This window comes from Homarus americanus, unplaced genomic scaffold, assembly GCF_018991925.1.
Source record: "Homarus americanus isolate GMGI-L3 unplaced genomic scaffold, GMGI_Hamer_2.0 scaffold27859, whole genome shotgun sequence".
NCBI classification, from domain to species: Eukaryota; Metazoa; Arthropoda; class Malacostraca; order Decapoda; family Nephropidae; genus Homarus; species Homarus americanus.
The window spans coordinates 22,195-43,593 of record NW_024722593.1 but is presented as its reverse complement, the minus strand read 5'-3'; the positions used below and the strand labels follow the sequence as shown (position 1 = coordinate 43,593).

The 21,399-nt window shown below is 48.6% G+C and overlaps 1 protein-coding gene across 1 annotated transcript; it reads left to right on the top strand.

The window, feature by feature from the left end:
- The first annotated feature begins 19,796 nt into the window (after positions 1-19,796).
- LOC121862851 (elastin-like) lies at positions 19,797-20,297 on the top strand. The gene has a single exon (XM_042361172.1). The coding sequence runs from the start codon at positions 19,797-19,799 to the stop codon at positions 20,295-20,297; it is 501 nt and encodes a 166-aa protein (XP_042217106.1).
- Positions 20,298-21,399: the final 1,102 nt, after the last annotated feature.

The following is a 21,399-nucleotide window of genomic DNA, read 5'->3' as shown; positions in this document are numbered from 1 at the left end:
ACTGTAGTAATGACTGTATATACCTGAGGAGAGCATAGAGAGGCATAGAGGGGAGCATAACACACTGTATAAATGACTGTATATACCTGAGGAGAGCATAGAGGGGAGCATAACACACTGTATAAATGACTGTATATACCTGAGAGCATAGAGGGGAGCATAACACACTGTATAAATGACTGTATATACCTGAGGAGACATAGAGAGGGAGCATAGAGGGAGCATAACACACTGTATAAATGACTGTATATACCTGAGGAGAGCATAGAGGGAGCATAACACACTGTATAAATGACTGTATATACCTGAGGAGAGCATAGAGGGAGCATAACACACTGTATAAATGACTGTATATACCTGAGGGCATAGAGGAGAGCATAGAGGGAGCATAACACACTGTATAAATGACTGTATATACCTGGGAGAGCATAGAGGAGAGCATAGGGGAGCATAACACACTGTATAAATGACTGTATATACCTGAGGAGAGCATAGGGGGCATAACACACTGTATAAATGACTGTATATACCTGAGGATAGAGAGGAGCATAGAGGGAGCATAACACACTGTATAAATGACTGTATATACCTGAGGAGAGCATAGAGGGGAGCATAACACACTGTATAAATGACTGTATATACCTGAGAGGAGAGCATAGAGGGGCATAACACACTGTATAAATGACTGTATATACCTGAGGAGAGCATAGAGAGGAGCATAGGGAGCATAACACACTGTATAAATGACTGTATATACCTGAGGAGAGCATAGAGGGAGCATAACACACTGTAAAATGATGTATATACCTGAGGAGGCATAGAGGGAGCATAACACACTGTATAAATGACTGTATATACCTGAGGACATAGAGGAGAGCATAGGGGAGCATAACACACTGTATAAATGACTGTATATACCTGAGGAGAGCATAGAGGAGAGCATAGAGGGGCATAACACACTGTATAAATGACTGTATATACCTGAGGAGAGCATAGAGGAGAGCATAGGGGAGCATAACACACTGTATAAATGACTGTATATACCTGAGGGAGCATAGAGGAGATAAGAGAGCATGGGGAGCATAACACACTGTATAAATGACTGTATATACCTGAGGAGATAGAGGAGCATAACACACTGTATAAATGACTGTATATACCTGGGAGAGCATAGAGAGGAGCATAACACACTGTATAAATGACTGTATATACCTGAGGAGAGCATAGAGAGGGCATAACACACTGTATAAATGACTGTATATACCTGGGAGAGCATAGAGAGGAGCATAACACACTGTATAAATGACTGTATATACCTGAGGAGAGCATAGAGGGGAGAGGGGGGCATAACACACTGTATAAGACTGATATACCTGAGGAGAGCATAGAGAGGAGCATAACACACTGTATAAATGACTGTATATACCTGGGGAGAGCATAGAGAGGAGCATAACACACTGTATAAATGACTGTATATACCTGAGGAGAGCATAGAGGGAGCATAACACACTGTATAAATGACTGTATATACCTGAGAGCATAGAGGAGAGCATAGAGGGAGCATAACACACTGTATAAATGACTGTATATACCTGAGGAGAGCATAGAGGAGAGCATAGAGGGGAGCATAACACACTGTATAAATGACTGTATATACCTGGGAGAGCATAGAGAGCATAGAGGGAGCATAACACACTGTATAAATGCTGTATATACCTGAGAGAGCATAGAGAGCATAGAGGGAGCATAACACACTGTATAAATGACTGTATATACCTGAGGGAGCATAGAGGAGCAGGGGCATAACACACTGTATAAATGACTGTATATACCTGAGGAGAGCATAGAGGAGAGCATAGGGGAGCATAACACACTGTATAAATGACTGTATATACCTGAGGAGAGCATAGGGGAGCATAGAGAGGAGCATAACACACTGTATAAATGACTGTATATACCTGAGGAGAGCATAGAGGGAGCATAGAGGGAGCATAACACACTGTATAAATGACTGTATATACTGGGAGAGCATAGAGGGAGCATAGAGGGCATAACACACTGTATAAATGACTGTATATACCTGAGGAGAGCATAGAGGCATAACACCTGTATAAATGACTGTATACCTGGGAGGGAGCATAGGGGAGCATAACACACTGTATAAATGACTGTATATACCTGAGGAGAGCATAGAGGAGAGCATAGAGCATAACACACTGTATAAATGACTGTATATACCTGAGGAGCATAGAGGGAGTAGAGGCATAACACACTGTATAAATGACTGTATATACCTGGGAGAGCATAGAGGAGAGCATAGGGAGCATAACACACTGTATAAATGACTGTATATACCTGAGGAGAGCATAGAGGAGAGCATAACACACTGTATAAATGACTGTATATACCTGAGGAGAGCATAGAGGGGAGCATAACACACTGTATAAATGACTGTATATACCTGAGGAGAGCATAGAGGAGAGCATAACACACTGTATAAATGACTGTATATACCTGAGGAGAGCATAGAGGGTTAGTATAGAGGAGAGCATAGAGGAGAGCATAGAGGGGAGCATAACACACTGTATAAATGACTGTATATACCTGAGGAGAGCATAGGGGGCATAGAGGATTAGCATAGAGGAGAGCATAGAGGAGAGCATAGAGGAGAGCATAGATTATAGACTTAGTGGAGGAGATCTAGTGAAGTAGACGAAGGACAGCGATAAGTAAAACAAAAATGATCACAAGTATTTGGATGATAACATTGTTGACATGAGTCGGTGAAATGAGGTGAAAAAAGGAAGAATAATGAGGTAGAGACTTTACTATAACAACCACGACCATGATAACAACCACGACCATGATAACAACAACGACTATGATAACAACCACGACCATGATAACAACCACGACCATGATAACAACCGACCATGATAACAACCACGACCATGATAACAACCACGACCATGATAACCACGACCATGATAACAACCGACCATGATAACCGACCATGATAACAACCACGACCATGATAACAACCACGACCATGATAACAACCACGTCTATGATTACAACTAATAGAATCCTACAACTTTTCGTCAAATTTCTTATATATATTTTTTTTTTAATTTCTATGCATTAATCTTTAAATTATTTGGTATAATTATAAACGAAATAGACCCGACGAGAACGTACTGATGATCATGGTGGTACTAGCCCGCGCAAACTAGCAAAACTAGCCCGCGCAAACTAGCAAAACTAGCCCGCGCAAACAGCAAAGCAGCAAAACAACGCGCAAAGCAACAGCCCGCAAACCAAACCCGCGCAACAGCAACAACCGCGCAAACAGCAAAACAACCCGCGCAACTAGCAAACTAGCCCGCGCAAACAGCAAAACTAGCCCGCAAACACAAAACGCGCAAACAGCAAAACAACCCGCGCAAACAGCATACCCGCGCAACAGCAAACAGCCCGCGAAAGCAACTAGCGCGCAAACAAAACAGCCCCAAACAGCAAAACAGCCCGCGCAAACTAGCAAAACAGCCCGCGCAAACAAAAAAACACAGCAACAACCGGCAAAGCGCGAAACAAAAGCCGCGCAACCAAAACAACCGCAAAGCAAAGAAAACAGCAACAGCCGCGCAAACTAGCAAAAACCGCGCAAAAGCAAACAGCGAGCCGCGCAACTGCAAACAGCCCGCGCAAACTAGCAAAAGCCGCGCAACAGAAACTAACCCGCGAATAGCAAAACAGCCGCGCACAGCCCGCGCAACAGCAAACAGCGGCAAATAGCCCGCGCAAACTAGCAAAACTAGCCCGCGCAAACTAGCAAAACTAGCCCGCCAAAGCTCGCAATAAATAAACAAAGTGTGGTGGATGCATCTGGTGGTGGAGTAGCCTTCACCTCCACCCACCCACACATCCCTAGACATTCTTCCGTTATTCTTCTCTTATTTCACTCTAATACCTCCTTATTTCTCTGTGTTTACCACGAGGAGAGTTTAATAAATACGTCTACGTTATTATGGGACTGTAGTGAGGTGTTATGAGGAGCTGTGAGGAGATAATATATATATATATATGTGACTTTTTGCTGCAGGGCGTCTGACAGGAATTTCCAGCGCGGTGTTGCCAGAGCTCGACAACACCCGGTACAGGACGGCATGATGGGCCAGGACGGCATGATGGGGCCGTAGATCACCTGAAGAATATCCACCCCAAGCTTATTTTACCTTAACCTAAATTAACATTAACCTAACATTAACTAACCTAAACTAAACCTAACCTAACCCAAACTATCTACAGAAGTGAGGATCGAACACACACACACACACACACACACACACATATAATAAGAACTCGTGAGAATGAATGTGTGTGCGTGTGTGTATCAGGATTAGCACTCATAGAGCTAACTAACGCATCTTACTTTAACCAGACCTTCATAGCTGTTAAGTCGTCACCTGAAGCTGCCATCATTACCTGTAATATAATGAAAATAATGAGTGATGATGATAATAATAATAATAATAATAATAATAATAATATGTTCAGGTGTACTGTATATTGCCGGAAGGAAGAGAGGAGGAGGAAGAGAGGAGGAGGAGGAGGAAGAAGAAGAAGGAGGAAGGGGCGCCAATGCAGGTGTGTGTGTGTGTGTGTGTGTGTGTGCCCGGCCAGACCCCTTCAGGTTCTTTCAAGGTCACCGCTACCAACATTGTCTACCACTATTACCGTCTACTACCACTATTACCGTCTACTACCACTATTACTGTCTACTACCACTATTACCGTCTACTACCACTATTACTGTCTACTACCACTATTACTGTCTCCTACCACTATTACCGTCTACTACCACTACTACTGTCTCCTACCACTACTACTGTCTACTACCACTATTACTGTCTACTACCACTACTACCGTCTCCTACCACTACTACTGTCTCCTACCACTACTACTGTCTCCTACCACTACTACTGTCTCCTACCACTACTACTGTCTACTACCACTACTACTGTCTACTACCACTATTACTGTCTCCTACCACTATTACTGTCTCCTACCACTATTACTGTCTCCTACCACTATTACTGTCTACTACCACTATTACTGTCTCCTACCACTACTACTGTCTCCTACCACTATTACTGTCTCCTACCACTATCCGTCTACTGCCATTACTACCTTCCTACCACTACTACCTGCTCCTACCACTACTACTGTCTCCTACCTACTACTGTCTCCTACCACTACTACTGTCTCCTACCACTACTACTGCCACCACTATTACTGTCTCCTACCACTACTACTGTCTCCTACCACTACTACTGTCTCCTACCACTACTACTCACCCACCACTACTACTGTCTCTACCACTACTACTGTCTCCTACCACTACTACGCCCTACCACTACTACTGTCTACCACTACTACTGTCTCTACCACTATTACCTGTCTCCCTACCACTACATACTGTCTCCTACCACTACTACTGTCTCCCTGCCACTACTACTGTCTCCTACCACTACTACTGCTCCTACACTACTACTGTCTCCTACCACTACTACTGTCTCCTACCACTACTACTGTCTCCTACCACTACTACTGTCTCCTACCACTACTACTGTCTCCTACACAACTACTGTCTCCTACCACTACTACTGTCTCCTACCACTACTGTCTCCTCACACTACTGTCTCCTACCACTATTGACTGCTCCCTACCACTACTGACTCTCCTACCACTACTACTGTCTCCTACCACTATTACTGTCTCCTACCACTACTACTGTCTCCTACCACTACTACTGTCTCCTACCACTACTACTGTCTCCTACCACTACTACTGTCTCCTACACTACTGTCTCCTACACTACTACTGTCTCCTACCACTACTACTGTCCTACCACTACTACTGTCTACTACCACCACGGTCCATCCTCCTTCCTTCCCCACCTTCCGTTTCTCTCCCTCCTCCCTCTCTTTCTCTCCCACCCCTCTCTCCCACCCTCAACCTCCTCTCTCCCACCCTCCCCACCTCTCTCCCACCCTCACCCCCCCTCCCTCTCTTTCTCTCCCACCCTCCCCCTCTCTCTCCACCCCTCTCTCCCACCCTCACCCACCCCTCTCTCCCCACCCTCTCTCCCCCACCCTCACCCACCCTCTCTCTCCCCCTCCTTACACTCTCTTCTTCCCTCACCCGAAGACTTAAAGTAGCAGCCATGAAGAGCATCTCTCTCTCTCTCTCTCTCTCTCTCTCTCTCCATGTCGTGGTAGTATCGCCAACATAGATATACTTGCCCACCATAGTCCGTATCGGCGTGCGCTAGAACACACTCGTTCCTTAACAAACTGGAAACCACCCGCAACCTCTCGGGGCTTCACTTCGCTATGAACATAAGTTATTTACCACGAACCACCCGCCACACCTTCGTTAACCCGCAAAACGATACCACATAATCGATAAACATCACCGCACACTCGTTTTATTAAGCGACCGGGGCGGCTAGAACGCATTGACTAGCTGGTGAGGTCCCGTGTCGGTCATTGGTTGTCGTGGAATGATGTTGACCAATGAGAGGTCGCGTTACATAGCTTCTGGGTGGCTCTTGTCAACATTCCTCCGAGTTTGCGCCATCCAGTAAGATAAAAATTACGAGAATAAATTGTTTATATTATAATATTGTTTTTCTTGTGTTTCTAGTTTATGTGTTTTTTTTTGTTTTCTTTTGTTTTTCTTCTCGGACAAACAAAATATAATTATAATATTAAGAATAAATTTTCACAAAACTTACAACAAAATTACCAAGGAAAAAAAACACTATTAAGTAGTGAGGTGTGTGTGTGTGTGTGTGTGTGTGTGTGTGTTATCGCATTCACTTGTCTCGCACGCACACACAAACACATACACTACCCCTCCTCCTCCTCCACTACCCTCCTCCTTCTCCACTACCTCCTCCTCCTACACCTCCTCCTCCTCCACTACCTCCTCCTCCTCCCACTACCCTCCTCCTCCACTACCCTCCTCCTTCTCCTACCCTCCTCCTCCACTACCCTCCTCCTCCTCCCACTACCCTCCTCCTCCTCCACTACCCTCCTCCTTCTCCTACCCTCCTCCTTCTCCACTACCCTCCTCCTCCTTCTCCACTACCCTCCTCCTTCTCCCACTACCCTCCTCCTCCTCCTCCACTACCTCCTCCTTCTCCACTACCCTCCTCCTCCTCCACTACCTCCCTCCTTCTCCCTACCCCTCCTCCTCCTCCACTACCCCTCCTCCTCCTCCACTACCTCCTCCTTCTCACTACCCCTCCTCCTCCTCCACTACCCCTCCTCCTCTCCACTACCTCCCTCCTTCTCCACTACCTCCTTCTCCACTACCCTCCTCCTCCTCCACTACCCTCCTCCCTCCTCCACTACCCCTCCTCCTCCTCCACTACCTCCTCCTTCTCCCTACCCTCCTCCCTCTCCCCTACCCTCCTCCTCCTCCACTACCCTCCTCCTCCTCCTACCCTCCTCCTCCTCCACTACCTCCTCCTCCTCCCTACCTCCTCCTCCTCCCTACCTCCTCCTTCTCCACTACCTCTCCTCCTCCACTACCTCCTCCTTCTCCACTACCCCTCCTCCTTCTCCACTACCCCTCCTCCTCTCCACTACCTCCTCCTTCTTCACTACCCTCCTCCTTCTCCACTACCCTCCTCCTCCTCCACTACCTCCTCCTTCTCCCACTACCTCCTCCTTCTCCACTACCCCTCCTCCTCCACTACCCTCCTCCTTCTCCACTAACTCCTCCTTCTCCACCACCCTCCTCCTTCTCCACTACCCTCCTCCTTCTCCACTACCTCCTCCTTCTCCACTACTCCTCCTCCTCCTCCTCTACCTCCTCCTCCTCCCTACCTCCTCCTTCTCCTACCTCCTCCTTCTCCCTACCTCTCCTTCTCCACTACCTCCTCCTCCTCCTCCACTACCCTCCTCCTCCTCCCTACTCCTCCTTCTCCACTACCTCCTCCTCCTCCCTACCCCTCCTCCTCCCTACCTCCTCCTTCTCCACTACCTCCTGCTCTCCCCTACCCCTCCTCCTCCTCACTACCTCCTCCTTCTCCACTACCTCCTCCTTCTCCACTACCTCCTCCTCCCTACCCCTCCTCCTCCTCCACTACCTCCTCCTTCACTACCTCCTCCTCCTCCCTACCCCTCCTCCTCCTCCCACTACCTCCTCCTTCTCCACTACCTCCTCCTTCTCCACTACCTCCTCCTCCTCCACTACCCTCCTCCTTCTCCACTACCCCTCCTCCTCCACTACCCTCCTCCTTCTCCCTACCCTCCTCCTCCTCCACTACCCTCCTCCTTCTCCTCTCCCCTCCCCCTCCTCCCACTCCCCCCTCCTCACTACCCCTCCTCCTCCCCTACCTCCTCCTCCACCTACCTCCTCCCTCCACTACCCTCCCCTCCTCCTCCACTACCCTCCTCTCCTCCCACTACCCTCCTCCTCCTCCACTACCTCCTCCTCCTCCACTACCCTCCTCCTCCTCCACTACCCCTCCTCCTCCTCCTCCTACCCTCCTCCTCCTCCATACCCCTCCTCCTCCACCCTCCTCCTCCTCCTACCTCCTCCTTCTCCTACCTCCTCCTTCTCCCTACCTCCCTCCTTCTCCTACCTCCTCCTTCTCCACTACCCCTCCTCCTCACCACCTCCTCCTTCTCCACTACCCTCCTCCTCCACTACCTCCACTACCCTCCTCCTTCTCCACTACCCTCCTCCTCCTCCTCCTACCCTCCTCCTCCTCCACTACCCCCCTCCTCCTCCTCCACTACCCCCTCCTCCTCCACTACCTCCTCCTTCTCCACTACCTCCTCCTCTCCCACTACCTCCTCCCACCTCACTACCCTCCTCCTTCTCACTACCCTCCTCCTCCTCCTCCTCACTCCCTCCTCCTCCTCCCTACCCCTCTCCTCCACTACCTCCTCCTTCTCCTCCCTCCTCCTCCACTACCTCCTCCACCTCACTACCCCCTCCTCCTCCCCCTCCTCCTCCTCCCCTACCCCCTCCTCCTCCACTACCCCCTCCTCCTCCACTACCCCTCCTCCTCCACTCCCCTCCTCCTCCCTCCCCCTCCTCCTCCCTCCCCCTCCTCCTCCACCCCCCTCCTCCTCCACTACTCCCTCCTCCCCTCCCCCTCCTCCTCCTCCCCCCTCCTCCTCCCTCCCCCCTCCTCCTCCCTCCTCCTCCACCCCCTCCTCCACTCCCCTACCCCTCCTCCACTCCCCTACCCCCCTCCTCCCCTCCTACACCGGAAACATCTGAACCTCTTATCACACCGCCCACACTCACTCGCTCACTCCCCACACACCAGACTCTCTCTCTAACATCCTGGTGTGTTGCTGTTCCACATCCTGGTGTGTTGCTGGTGTGGCCACATCCTGGTGTGTTGCTGGTGTGGCCACATCCTGGTGTGTTGCTGGTGTGGCCACATCCTGGTGTGTTGCTGGTGTGGCCACATCCTGGTGTGTTGCTGGTGTGGCCACATCCTGGTGTGTTGCTGGTGTGGCCACATCCTGGTGTGGTTGGCCACTTATAACACAAACAAGAGTGTTTGTTGAGGTAAGTGTGTGTGTGTGTGTGTGTACCTGTGTGTGTGTGTGTGTGTGTGTACCTGTGTGTGTGTGTGTGTGTGTACCTGTGTGTGTGTGTGTGTGTACACGGGTTGAGATAAGTGTACTAAATATTATAACCACACGCACGTACACACAGTAGTATAGGCACACACACACACAATACACACACTATATCACTCAGTTCGTTATAACGGGCGTAACACTAACCTCGCCATTACAAACCTCAGATATTAGTCTTATATATTAACATTATTTCAATAACAGATCAAAAAGTTCCTTATATAAGACACCTTAATAAAGCCTCTTAGGGACTGACCTTAGGTCATCAGTAAGTCAGTCAATTAGTTCATATATCAAGGTTCACACTTGTTACTGGGCAGAGTGTTGCCATATCAAGTTGACACAGATTTATTTCTTTGTTATTAATAGGAAGTTTTTAACAACAACAACAACAACAACAACAACAACAACAATAATAATAACAATAATAATAATAATAATAATAATAATAATAACAATAATAGTAACAATAATAATAATAATAATAATAATAATAATAATAATAACAACTAATAATAATAATAATAATAATAACAATAATAAGATGGAGGGTGAGGGGGGCTGGAGTAAGGGAGGTGAACGCCCTACCTGTGTTGAACCAGCCCAGGTGAAGGTTAGTCTTACGTCATGTACCCCTCCTCTCCCTCTATCACCACTACTACTACTATCACCACTACCACTACTACTACCACCACTACTACTACCACTACTACTACTATCACCACCACTACTACTACTACTACTACCACTACTACTACCACCACTACTACTACTACCACCACCACCACCAGGTATGTACAAGACAGCCTCTCGCTAACACCTGTCCTGGGATGTTGGGTCTGCACACACACACACACACACACACACCTCTTCAACGTAACCGCTTTGTTTTCAAGTGTGACGTAATGCAGGTGTGATGTCATACAGGAATGATGTCATACAGGTGTGACATCATCTATCACATAAAGATGGCGGAGATAGCTCGTAGGGACTCGACCAAGAATACCTGCAGCCCTTCAGTGTGTGTGTGTGTGTGTCTGTGTGTGTGTGTGTGTGTGTGTGTCTGTGTTGTGTGTGTGTGTGTGTGTGTGTGTGTGTGTGTGTGTGTCTGTGTGTGTGTGTGTCTGTGTGTGTGTGTTTGTGTGTGTGTGTTGGTCAGAGTGAAACGGCACCTCCTCACCTGACAGAGTACCGCATCAGAAGCTTCTGAGAAAAATTAAGGCTCATGGTATCGAGGGAAAGTTTTAAATTGGATAAAATCTTGGCTCACCGATAGAACACAGAGGGTCAGCGTAGATGGTGTTAAATCTGAGTGGGGCCGTGTAACCAGTGGGGTTCCCCAGGGGTCAGCACTAGGCCCACTCTTGTTCATAATCTACATAAGCGATCTAGATACTGGGATCAGCAGTGACATAAGCAAGTTTGCGGATGACACCAAAATAGGGCGGCAGATTAATTCAGGGCAGGATGCAAATGCACTACAGGAGGATCTATATAAACTGCAGGAGTGGTCTGAAAAATGGCAAATGAAATTCAACACCAGCAAGTGCAGCGTACTAATATTGGAAGAAAAATACTGACAATGTATACAGCCTGAACAACATCAACCTAGAAGTCGACTTGTGAAAAGAGACCTAGAGGTACTTGTAAGCCCGGACCTACGGCCTAGAAAACAGTGCGTTAATGTTCGAAATAAGGCAAACTATTAGGTTTTATATCTAGAAGTGTAAGTAATAAGAGTGCAGAGGTCTTGTGCAACTATATCTTGCGCTAGTCAGGCCGCACCTCGATTATGCGGTTCAGTTCTGGTGCTATTATAAAATGAATATCAATTCACTAGAGTCGGTGCAGCGAAGAATGACGAAAATGATTCCGGACTTAGAAACCTTCCATATCAGGATAGGTTAAAAAACTAAACTTGCATTCCTAGAAAGACGAAGAGTGCGGGGAGATATGATAGAAGTATTTAAGTGGGTGAAAAGGAATCAATAAAGGTGATATAGATAAAGTTCTTATAATATCCGAGCAGGATAGGACTCGAAACAACGGATTTAAGTTGGATAAGTTTAGGTTTAGGAGGGAGATAGGAAGGAAATGGTTCTAAAAGAGTTGGTGGACAGGTGAATAAGCTTAACTTTGTAGTAAGTGCTGGAACGCTGCAAAGTTTCAAAAGGAGACTGGATAGATTCATGGATGATAGAGTGGTAGTAACTCTCGACAGGAGCTGCCATGCACAGGCCAACCGGCCTATTGCAGACTCCTTATTTTCTTATGTTCTATGTGGCAGTGAACAGTGACATTACCCACATGACTCTGACCTATGTATACTGTTAATGAATATGATGTATTTCTTTGTATATGAACCTCTGTCCTGTGTGTCAGTGAACAGTGACATTACCCACATGACTCTGACCTATGTATACTGTTAATGAATATGATGTATTTCTTTGTATATGAACCTCTGTCCTGTGTGTCAGTGAACAGTGACATTACCCACATGACTCTGACCTATGTATACTGTGTGAATATGATGTATTTCTTTGTATATGAACCTCTGTCCTGTGTGTCAGTGATACCACCCTCAAGACCTGACTGAATTACTCACAATAGGCAAACTGTACTCCAAGCTTTGTCGATAAATTTGTTAAACTTAAACAGTATCTAAGCCTGACCAGCCTCCCCTTGCTGGTGTGTGAGGGGCCACTGTAGGTCTATCTATGTAGGCCTATACCTCTCAGACTAACCACAGACAAACAAAGACCTTCCTCATCTCACAAGTATAACGAATACAGAAGAAAAGAGAATTGGATAATAAAGAAAGAGTAAACGTAAGTAAAAGAAAGAATAAAGAAGTTAATAAATAAAAAGACAATATAAGAGAAATTTGTTTCATAAAATATGGTAAAGTCTGTCTGTGTCTGTCTGTCTGTCTGTCTGTCTGTCTGTCTTAAGAGTGTCTCATTAATTAGCGAGGGAGTAGAAATTTTGAGAGAGGGAGAGGTGTTGGAGGGAGGGGGAGAAGGAGGGGGAGGAGGAGGGAGAAGGAGAGGAAGAGGAGGGGAGGGAGGGGAGGAGGAAGAGGAGGAGGAGGAGAAGAAGGAGGAAGGAAAGGAAGGAGTGGGAGGGAGGAGGAGAGGGAGGAGGAGGAGAAGGTGTTGGAGGGAAGGGAGGAAGAAGAGGAGGGAGGGAGAGATGTGGAGGAGGGAGAAGGAGGAGAGGAAAGAAGGGAGGGAGAGAGAGAGAGAAGGAAGAGAGGGAGAGGAAAGAAGAGAGAGAGAAAGAGAAGGACGTGTTTGAGGGAGGAAGAAGAGGAGGAAAGAGAGAGAGAGAGAGAGAAGAGAGAGAGAGAGAGAGAGAGAGAGAGAGAGAGAGAAGAGAAGAGAGAAGAGAGAGAGAGAAGGGAGGAGGAGGAGAGAGGGAAGGGAGGAGGGAGGAAAGGAAGAAGAGAGAGAGAGAGAGAGAGAGAGAGAGAGAGAGAGGGAGGAGGGAAGGGAGAGAGGAAGAGAGAGAGAGAGGAGGGAGGGAGGAGGAGGGAGTGTTGGAGGGAGGGAGGAGTAGTGAGCAAGGTAGAGTATTGACTTTAGTGTATAAATTATTTATTGCTGTGTACGTATTATGTATGTATGTATGTATGTTTGTTTGTATAGTATGTATGTATGAAAGTATGTATGTATGTATGTATGTATGTATGTATGTATGTATGTAAGTATGTAGGTATGTGTGGGTCCGTACACAAAGTTACACAGTGTTGCATAATTACCATCACCACAGGTAAGATGGGAAGAGCTCGGGTTCACCTCTCTCTCTCTCTCTCTCACTCATTCTCTAACTCTTTATTATTCTCTCTCTCTCTCTCTCTCTCTCTCGTCTCTCTCTCTCTCTCTGTCTCTGTCTGTCTCTCTCTCTCTAGCTTTTGTTTCTCTCTCTCAACCACCACAATATTGAACGCCCCTCTCTCCCTCCACCTCTGCCCCCTCCTCACCCCTCCCCACGTCTCTCCACCGTTGCTCTTTAGGCTCTACGCTATACCACTGCCTGCCTGCTGCCTCCCTTCACAAACAAGGTACCGCACATAATACGCTGGGGGTGTGGTGAGTGTGTGGTGGGGTGTGGTGGGTGTGATGGTGTGGTGGGGTGTAGTTGTTGTGGTGGGGTGTGGTGGTGGTGTGGTGGGGTGTGGTGGTTGGTGTGGTGGGGGTGTGGTAGTGGTGTGGTGGGGTGTGGTAGTTGGTGTGGTGGGGTGTGGTAGTTGGTGTGGTGGGGTGTGGTAGTTGGTGTGGTGGGGTGTGTGAGTGGTGGGGTGTGGTAGTTGGTGTGGTGGGGTGTGGTAGTTGGTGGTGGGGGTGTGGTGGGGGTGTGTGGTGGGGGTGTGTGTGGTGGGGTGGTTTGTGGTGGGGGTGTGTGGTGGGGGTGTGTGGTGGGGGGTGTGTGGTAGGGGTGTGGTGTGTGGTAGGGGTGTGGTGTGTGGTAGGGGTGTGGTGTGTGGTAGGGGTGTGGTGTGTGGTGGGGGTGTGGTGGGGTAGGGGGTGTGGTGTGTGGTAGGGGTGTGGTGTGTGGTAGGGGTGTGGTGTGTGGTAGGGGGTGGTGTGTGTGGGGGGTGGTGTGTGGTAGGGGGGGTGGTGTGTGGTAGGGGGTGGTGTGTAGTAGGGGGGTGGTGTGTGGTAGGGGGGTGGTGTGTGGTGAGGGGTGGTGGTGTGTGGTGGGGGTGGTGTGTGGTGGGGGTGTGGTGTGTGGTAGGGGTGTGGTGTGTGGTAGGGGGTGTGGTGTGTGTGGTAGGGGGTGTGGTGTGTGGTAGGGGGTGTGTGGTGTGTGTGGGGTGTGGTGTGTGGTAGGGGTGTGTGTGTGGTAGGGGTGGTGTGTGGTAGGGGGGTGGTGTGTGGTAGGGGTTGGTGTGTGTGGTAGGGGGTGGTGTGTAGTAGGGGTGTGTGTGGTAGGGGGTGGTGTGTGGTAGGGGGGTGGTGTGTGGTAGGGGGTGGTGTGTGGTAGGGGTGGTGTGTGGTAGGGGGTGGTGTGTGGTAGGGGGTGGTGTGTGTGGTAGGGGGTGGTGTGTGGTAGGGGGTGGTGTGTGGTAGGGGGTGGTGTGTGGTAGGGGTGTGGTGTGTGTGGTGGGGGTGTGGGTGTGTGGTAGGGGTGTGGTGTGTGGTAGGGGTGTGGTGTGTGTGGTGGGGTGTGGTGTGTGGTGGGGTGTGGTGTGTGGTGGGGGTGTGGTGTGTGGTGGGGGTGTGGTGTGTGGTAGGGGTGTGTGGTGTGTGGTGGGGGGTGTGGTGTGTGGTAGGGGGTGTGGTGTGTGGTGGGGGGTGTGGTGTGTGGTGGGGGTGTGGTGTGTGGTAGGGGGGTGTGGTGTGTGGTAGGGGTGTGGTGTGTGGTAGGGGGTGTGGTGTGTGGTGGGGTAGGGGGTGTGGTGGGGGTAGGGGTGTGTGGTAGGGGTAGGGGTGTGGTAGGGGTAGGGGTGTGGTAGGGGGTAGGGGGTGTGGTGGGGGTGTGGTGGGGGTGGGGTGTGGTGGGGTGGTGGCGTGTGGTGGGGTGTGGGAGGTGGTGTGGTGGGTAGGGGGTGTGGTAGGGGGTGTGGTGTGTGTGGTAGGGGGGGTGTGGTAGGGGGTGGGGTGTGGTGGGGGGTGGGGGTGTGGTAGGGGTAGGGGGTGTGGTAGGGGTGGGGGTGTGGTAGGGGTAGGGGTGTGGTGGGGTGTGTGGTGGGGTGGTGGTGTGTGGTGGGGTGGTGGTGTGTGGTGGGGTGTGGAGTGGTGTGGTGGGGTGTGTGGTGATTTTTTATTTTGCCGCTTACAGCGGCTACTTTATTTGCACCCCACACTCATCCTGTGAACGGTAGCGCAAAAGGATTACAGAGTAGAGTTTACAAAGGGTCATAATAATTAACCCCCGTTGTCAGGATATTATGGCACTGAATGTTACACAGTATTTCAATTACATTATTTGTTTAGTTCTATACATAAAGGGTAACTTATTCACAACTGTGTGAGTACAGGAGTGTGAGGCAGTATGTCTGGCCACAGGAGTGTGAGGCAGTATGTCTGGCCGCAGGAGTGTGAGGCAGTATGTCTGGCCGCAGGAGTGTGAGGCAGTATGTCTGGCCGCAGGGTGTGAGGCAGTATGTCTGGCCGCAGGTGTGAGGCAGTGCGTCTGGCCTCAGGAGTGTGAGGCAGTATGTCTGGCCGCAGGAGTGTGAGGAGGCAGTATGTCTGGCCTCAGGAGTGTGAGGCAGTACGTCTGGCCTCAGGGTGTGAGGGCAGTATGTCTGGCCGCAGGTGTGAGGCAGTATGTGTGGCCTCAGGGTGTGAGGCAGTATGTCTGGCCGCAGGGTGTGAGGCAGTATGTCTGGCATGAGGGTGTGAGGCAGTATGTCTGGCCGCAGGAGTGTGAGGCAGTATGTCTGGCCGCAGGAGTGTGAGGCAGTATGTCTGGCCTCAGGGTGTGAGGCAGTATGTCTGGCCGCAGGAGTGTGAGGTATGTCTGGCCGCAGGAGTGTGAGGCAGTATGTCTGGCCGCAGGAGTGTGAGGCAGTATGTCTGGCCTCAGGAGTGTGAGGCAGGATGTCTGGCCACACTTTGTTATTCACATTTGCGTGAGAGGTATTCAAGCACATTGTGTTTGGTTCTATACATGGGAACTGATATAGCTACTAAGTGCAAGAAAGTGGATACAATCTTAATATATCAGCTATCTTGCCAATAGAGATGACGTGTTGTGGTGGTGGTGGGTGTGGTGTGTGGTGTTGTGTGGTTAGGTTATGTTAGGTTATTATTTCTTGTGTTAAGGGCCCTGAGGGTGAGCGCTGCACCTGGTCTGGGTTTTCCCGCGCTAACATTGTCAACACGGGAGCCATCTGGACGCTCATTTGATCAACAAAACCACCTCAAATGAGAGCCTGAAAATCCATAAATTCTTTGTATCCATCCATGACGCGTTGTGTGCATGACTCACCCTCACCTCTATGTAGTTTCTGTATTCATGTTTTATGTATCTTGTAAGTGAGGGAGGAATGGGTCAATATTTTGTACTGGAGTGAAATCAATAAGCGCAAAATGTGAAGAATTTGGCGACGGATTCTCAAAGGCTCCTACGTTAAGTTTTCCTCCTAACTGGTGATGTGAGAACGTATCTAACTGTCTCACTTAAGCTACCACACAAAGATGGATTCTCAAAGGTTCCTAAGTTAAGTTTTCCTCCTAACTGGTGATGTGAGAACGTATCTAACTGTCTCACTTAAGCTACCACACAAAGATGGATTCTCAAAGGTTCCTAAGTTAAGTTTTCCTCCTAACTGGTGATGTGAGAACGTATCTAACTATCTCACTTAGCTACCACACAAAGCTGGATTCTCAAAGGTTCCTAAGTTAAGTTTTCCTCCTAACTGGTGATGTGGAGAACGTATCTAACTGTCTCACTTAAGCTACACACAAAGATGGATTCAAAGGTTCCTACGTAGTTTTCTCCTAACTGGTGATGTGGAGAACGTATCTAACTGACTCACTTAAGCTACCACACAAAGATGGATTCTCAAAGGTCCTACGTTAAGTTTTCTCCTAACTGGTGATGTGAGAACGTATCTAACTGACTCACTTAAGCTACCACACAAAGATGGATTCTCAAAGGTTCCTACGTTAAGTTTTCCTCCTAACTGGTGATGTGAGAACGTATCTAACTGACTCACTTAAGCTACCACACAAAGATGGATTCTCAAAGGTTCCTACGTCAAGTTTTCCTCCTAACTGGTGATGTGAAGGAAGGAAGGAAGGAAGGAAGGAAGGAAGGAAGGAAGGAAGGAGATGGTAGTAAGCACTTTACACCCACTTGTCTCCCCCAGTGTTTACCTCAAGTGCTTAAGCATCCACACTGCTTACAGCCTCCCACCCACACCCACCCACACCCACCTACACACCCCTACACATCACACACACACCCCACTCCTTCCCCCTCCACACATCCTCACACAGTATACAAAGTGACAGTAAAGTGTTAAAACAACAAGTAAAACTACCCTCCTCCCTCCTCCCTCCACTACCCTCCCTTCCTCCCTCCACTACCCTCCCTCCACTACCCTCCCTCCCTCCAACAATGACCCTAAATGGATAAATAATTATTTAAAGAATATTATTGGCCAAAGGAAGGCTGTAGGTAGGAGAATAAATGGTGGTGAAGTTTACCTCTGAGATTATTATAAGGTATTGACCAGTAGGGTTAAGACCTATATAAGAAAAGCCAAGAGGAATAATGAACTGAAGATAGCAAGGGAGGCGAAGTCAAACCCCAAGGGATTCTACCAAATGTATCAAACTAAAACACGAGAAAAGATTGGACCAATACAGTCAGATACCGGCGAGCTAACTGATAACGACGGAGAAATGAGCAATAATCTGAACAAATATTTTTCAACAGTTTTCACCACCGAAAATTTTAACATGATACCCGAGGCTCCGACTATATACAGAGATAGTGAAGAAAACAAATTAAGCGAGATAGTAGTGACTAGTAACGATGTTAGTAAGCAAATAGACAAACTAAAGCCTAATAAGTCACCAGGTCCCGATGAGATATTTGCCAGAGTATTAAAGGAATGTAAGGAAGAGCTTAGTATGCCCTTAGCAAAGTTGTTTAACATGTCCTTAAAAAACGGGTGTAGTAACAGAACCGGGAGGATAGCGAATGTAATACTGATTTTCAAGAAGGAGATAGATCACTATCCTCTAAACTACCGTCTAATCAGTTAACATCAATTGTAGGCAAATTACTGGAAGAAATCATTTCAAACTATTCTAAATCACCTGGAGAAGCCCGTTGATCAATGATTCCCAACATGGCTTCACAAGTGGGCGTTCATGTCTAACTAATCTATTAACATTACTTTCATCAGTTTTTGAATCAGTGGACGAGGGGCACGACTATGATGTGGTATATCTTGACTTTAGCAAAGCTCGACAGAGTCCCCATGAAAGCTAATAAGAAAAGTGGAGGCTCATGGCATTAAAGGTGATATTCTAAATTGCATTAGGGCGTGGTTACAGGACAGAAACAGCGAGTGAGCATTAACGACACTAAATCCGATTGGAGCAACGTCACTAGTGGAGACCAAGGCTCAGTACTTGGACCATTATTATTTATTATATACATAAATAACATAGATATTGGCGTAGACAACAACATAAGTAAATTTGCTGATGACACTAAAATAGGGCGTGTAATTAAAGCTGATGAGGACTCCGCAAAACTACAGGAAGATGTAGACAAAATTTTTGAATGGACTGAAAAATGGCAGATGAAATTCAATGTTGATAAATGTAAAGTACTCAGTATAGGAGATGTAAACAGGGAAACCAGATACCAGATGAACAACGATGATATAGAGAAACCGACTGAGAGAAAGATTTAGGAGTAATGATGAGTAGGAACCTTAAACCAAGTCAACAATGTATTAGCTGGGAACAAGGCTAAAGTACTGGGTTCATACAAAGGAGTGTTAGTTACAAGACTAGCGAGGTCATCCTAAACTATATCTTGTGCTTGTTAGACCTCACTTGGATTACGACCGTTCAGAGGAGAATGACAAGTCTAATCCAGGCATTAGGAACCTTGAGTACAGAGACAGGTTAAAGATCTTAATTTACACACACACACACACACACACACAAATATATACACACACCCACACAAACACAACACACACACACACACACACACACACAAGGGTGTTCACACTTCACCACACATTACTCCTACACACACGGAGGCAATTATTGGCACGAGGGAGGGAGGGAGGGGGAGAGGTGGAGGGAGGGAAGGAGGGAGGGAGGGAGGGAGGTGGAGGAGGGAGGAGGTGGAGGGAGGGAGGGAGGTGGAGGGAGGAGGGAGGTGGAGGGAGGGAGGGTAGTGGAGGGAGGGACGGGAGGTGGAGGAGGAGGGTAGGTGGAGGGAGGGAGGGTTGGTGATTCTGTCATATTAACAGACTGTCTGTCTGTCTCAGTGCACTGGGGTCACAGACTGGGGTCACAAGCTGGGGTCACAGGCTGGGGTCACAGGCTGGGGTCACAGGCTGGGGTCACAGGCTGGGGTCACAGGCTGGGGTCACAGGCTGGGGTCACAAGCTGGGGTCACAGGCTGGGGTCATGCTTGGGGTCACAAGCTGGGGTCACAGGCTGGGGTCACAGGCTGGGGTCACAGGCTGGGGTCACAAGCTGGGGTCACAAGCTGGGGTCACAAGCTGGGTCAGCAAGCTGGGGTCACAAGCTGGGGTCACAGGCTGGGGTCACAAGCTGGGGTCATGGTGCTGGGGTCACGGCTGGGGTCATGTTGGGTCACAAGCTGGGGTCAAGCTGGGGTCACAAGCTGGGGTCACAGGCAATGGTGCCACAAGCTGGGGTCACGCTGGGGTCAGTAAGCTGGGGTCACAGTTGGGGTCACAAGCTGGGGTCATGCAGGTGGCTGGGGTCACAGGCTGGGGTCAAGGTGGCTGGGGTCACAAGCTGGGGTCACAAGCTGGGGTCACAGGCTGGGGTCACAAGCTGGGGCTGGTCACGTTGGGGTCACAAGCTGGGGTCACAGGCTGGGGTCACAGGCTGGGGTTCCATTCATCATTGTTTTATTTTGGTCGTGGTGGAGGTGTGTGAGTGAGACGGAGGCGACGGTGCCAAATCTCCACAACAGGACGTGACTATGCGACTTAATCCGATAATATCTCTAATATTTTCTCCATTATTCTCTATATTTATCACCCTCTTCCCTTATTACCCTAAACATCAACGTCTTTACTTAAGTCCTGTTCGGTTTCCCCCCCGGCAGTCAATAATATTATGAGATTATCTTAGCTTGATGTGGCAACGCTGTACAATGCCTGTGAGTAAGACAGGAAATTGCTGAATGGTGACGTCATTGTACTACAGCATCTTGATTGGCTGACGAACGTCATGTTTACTACGATACTATTGGCCTACATTACTGTCAGGTGTGACGTCATCCTACTATCGGACACTCACGGACGGACACCTTGTAGTGCCGCGCTTACTGTTGGGGGGAGTGTAGTGACAAGGTGGTGCACACAGGTGGTACACACACACACACACAGGTGGTACACACACAGGAGGTACACACACACACTACTACTGTCATTGGTAATCAAGTATGACGATCATCCAGCTATGATACTATGATATGAGTTATTAAGGATGTCACCTTCGTTGGTGAGTTCTGAGGTGACTAAAGAGGCCGATACGGGACCGGCAGAGTCGATCACTGATGTTGGACGCGTGGGGCTACATCTAGTGCGGAGGGGCGGTGGCAGCGTCTTTCCGGCGTTGGCACTTGTCTGCCTCGGTATACAGTCGGGTTAACTCGAAAGTATTGACACCTTCTCGTGGTGCTCCTCCAAGCGTTACGGTGTGGGAGTAATCGTCTCCCAGGTGAGGGGGTCGATTAGGCACTTTTTCAGGTTTGTCTTAAGACTATCCTTATACCTCTTCAGTTGCCCGCCAGCGTTACGTTTACTTTCGTTAGGTGACTGTAAAGTAGCTACTTTGGCAGTCTAATGAGTGTCCATGAGGCTAACATGGCCAGTCCAACGTAGTTGTTCATGGATAAGTTAGCCCGATGCTCCTACAGTTGGTGTCAGTAAGAATACTGGCATTTGTCTGTCTTCCCAGCGAACTCGGAGGATGGAACGTAGACTACGTTGGTGAGAGTTATCAAGTGCCTTGAGGTGCCTCCTGTATGTGA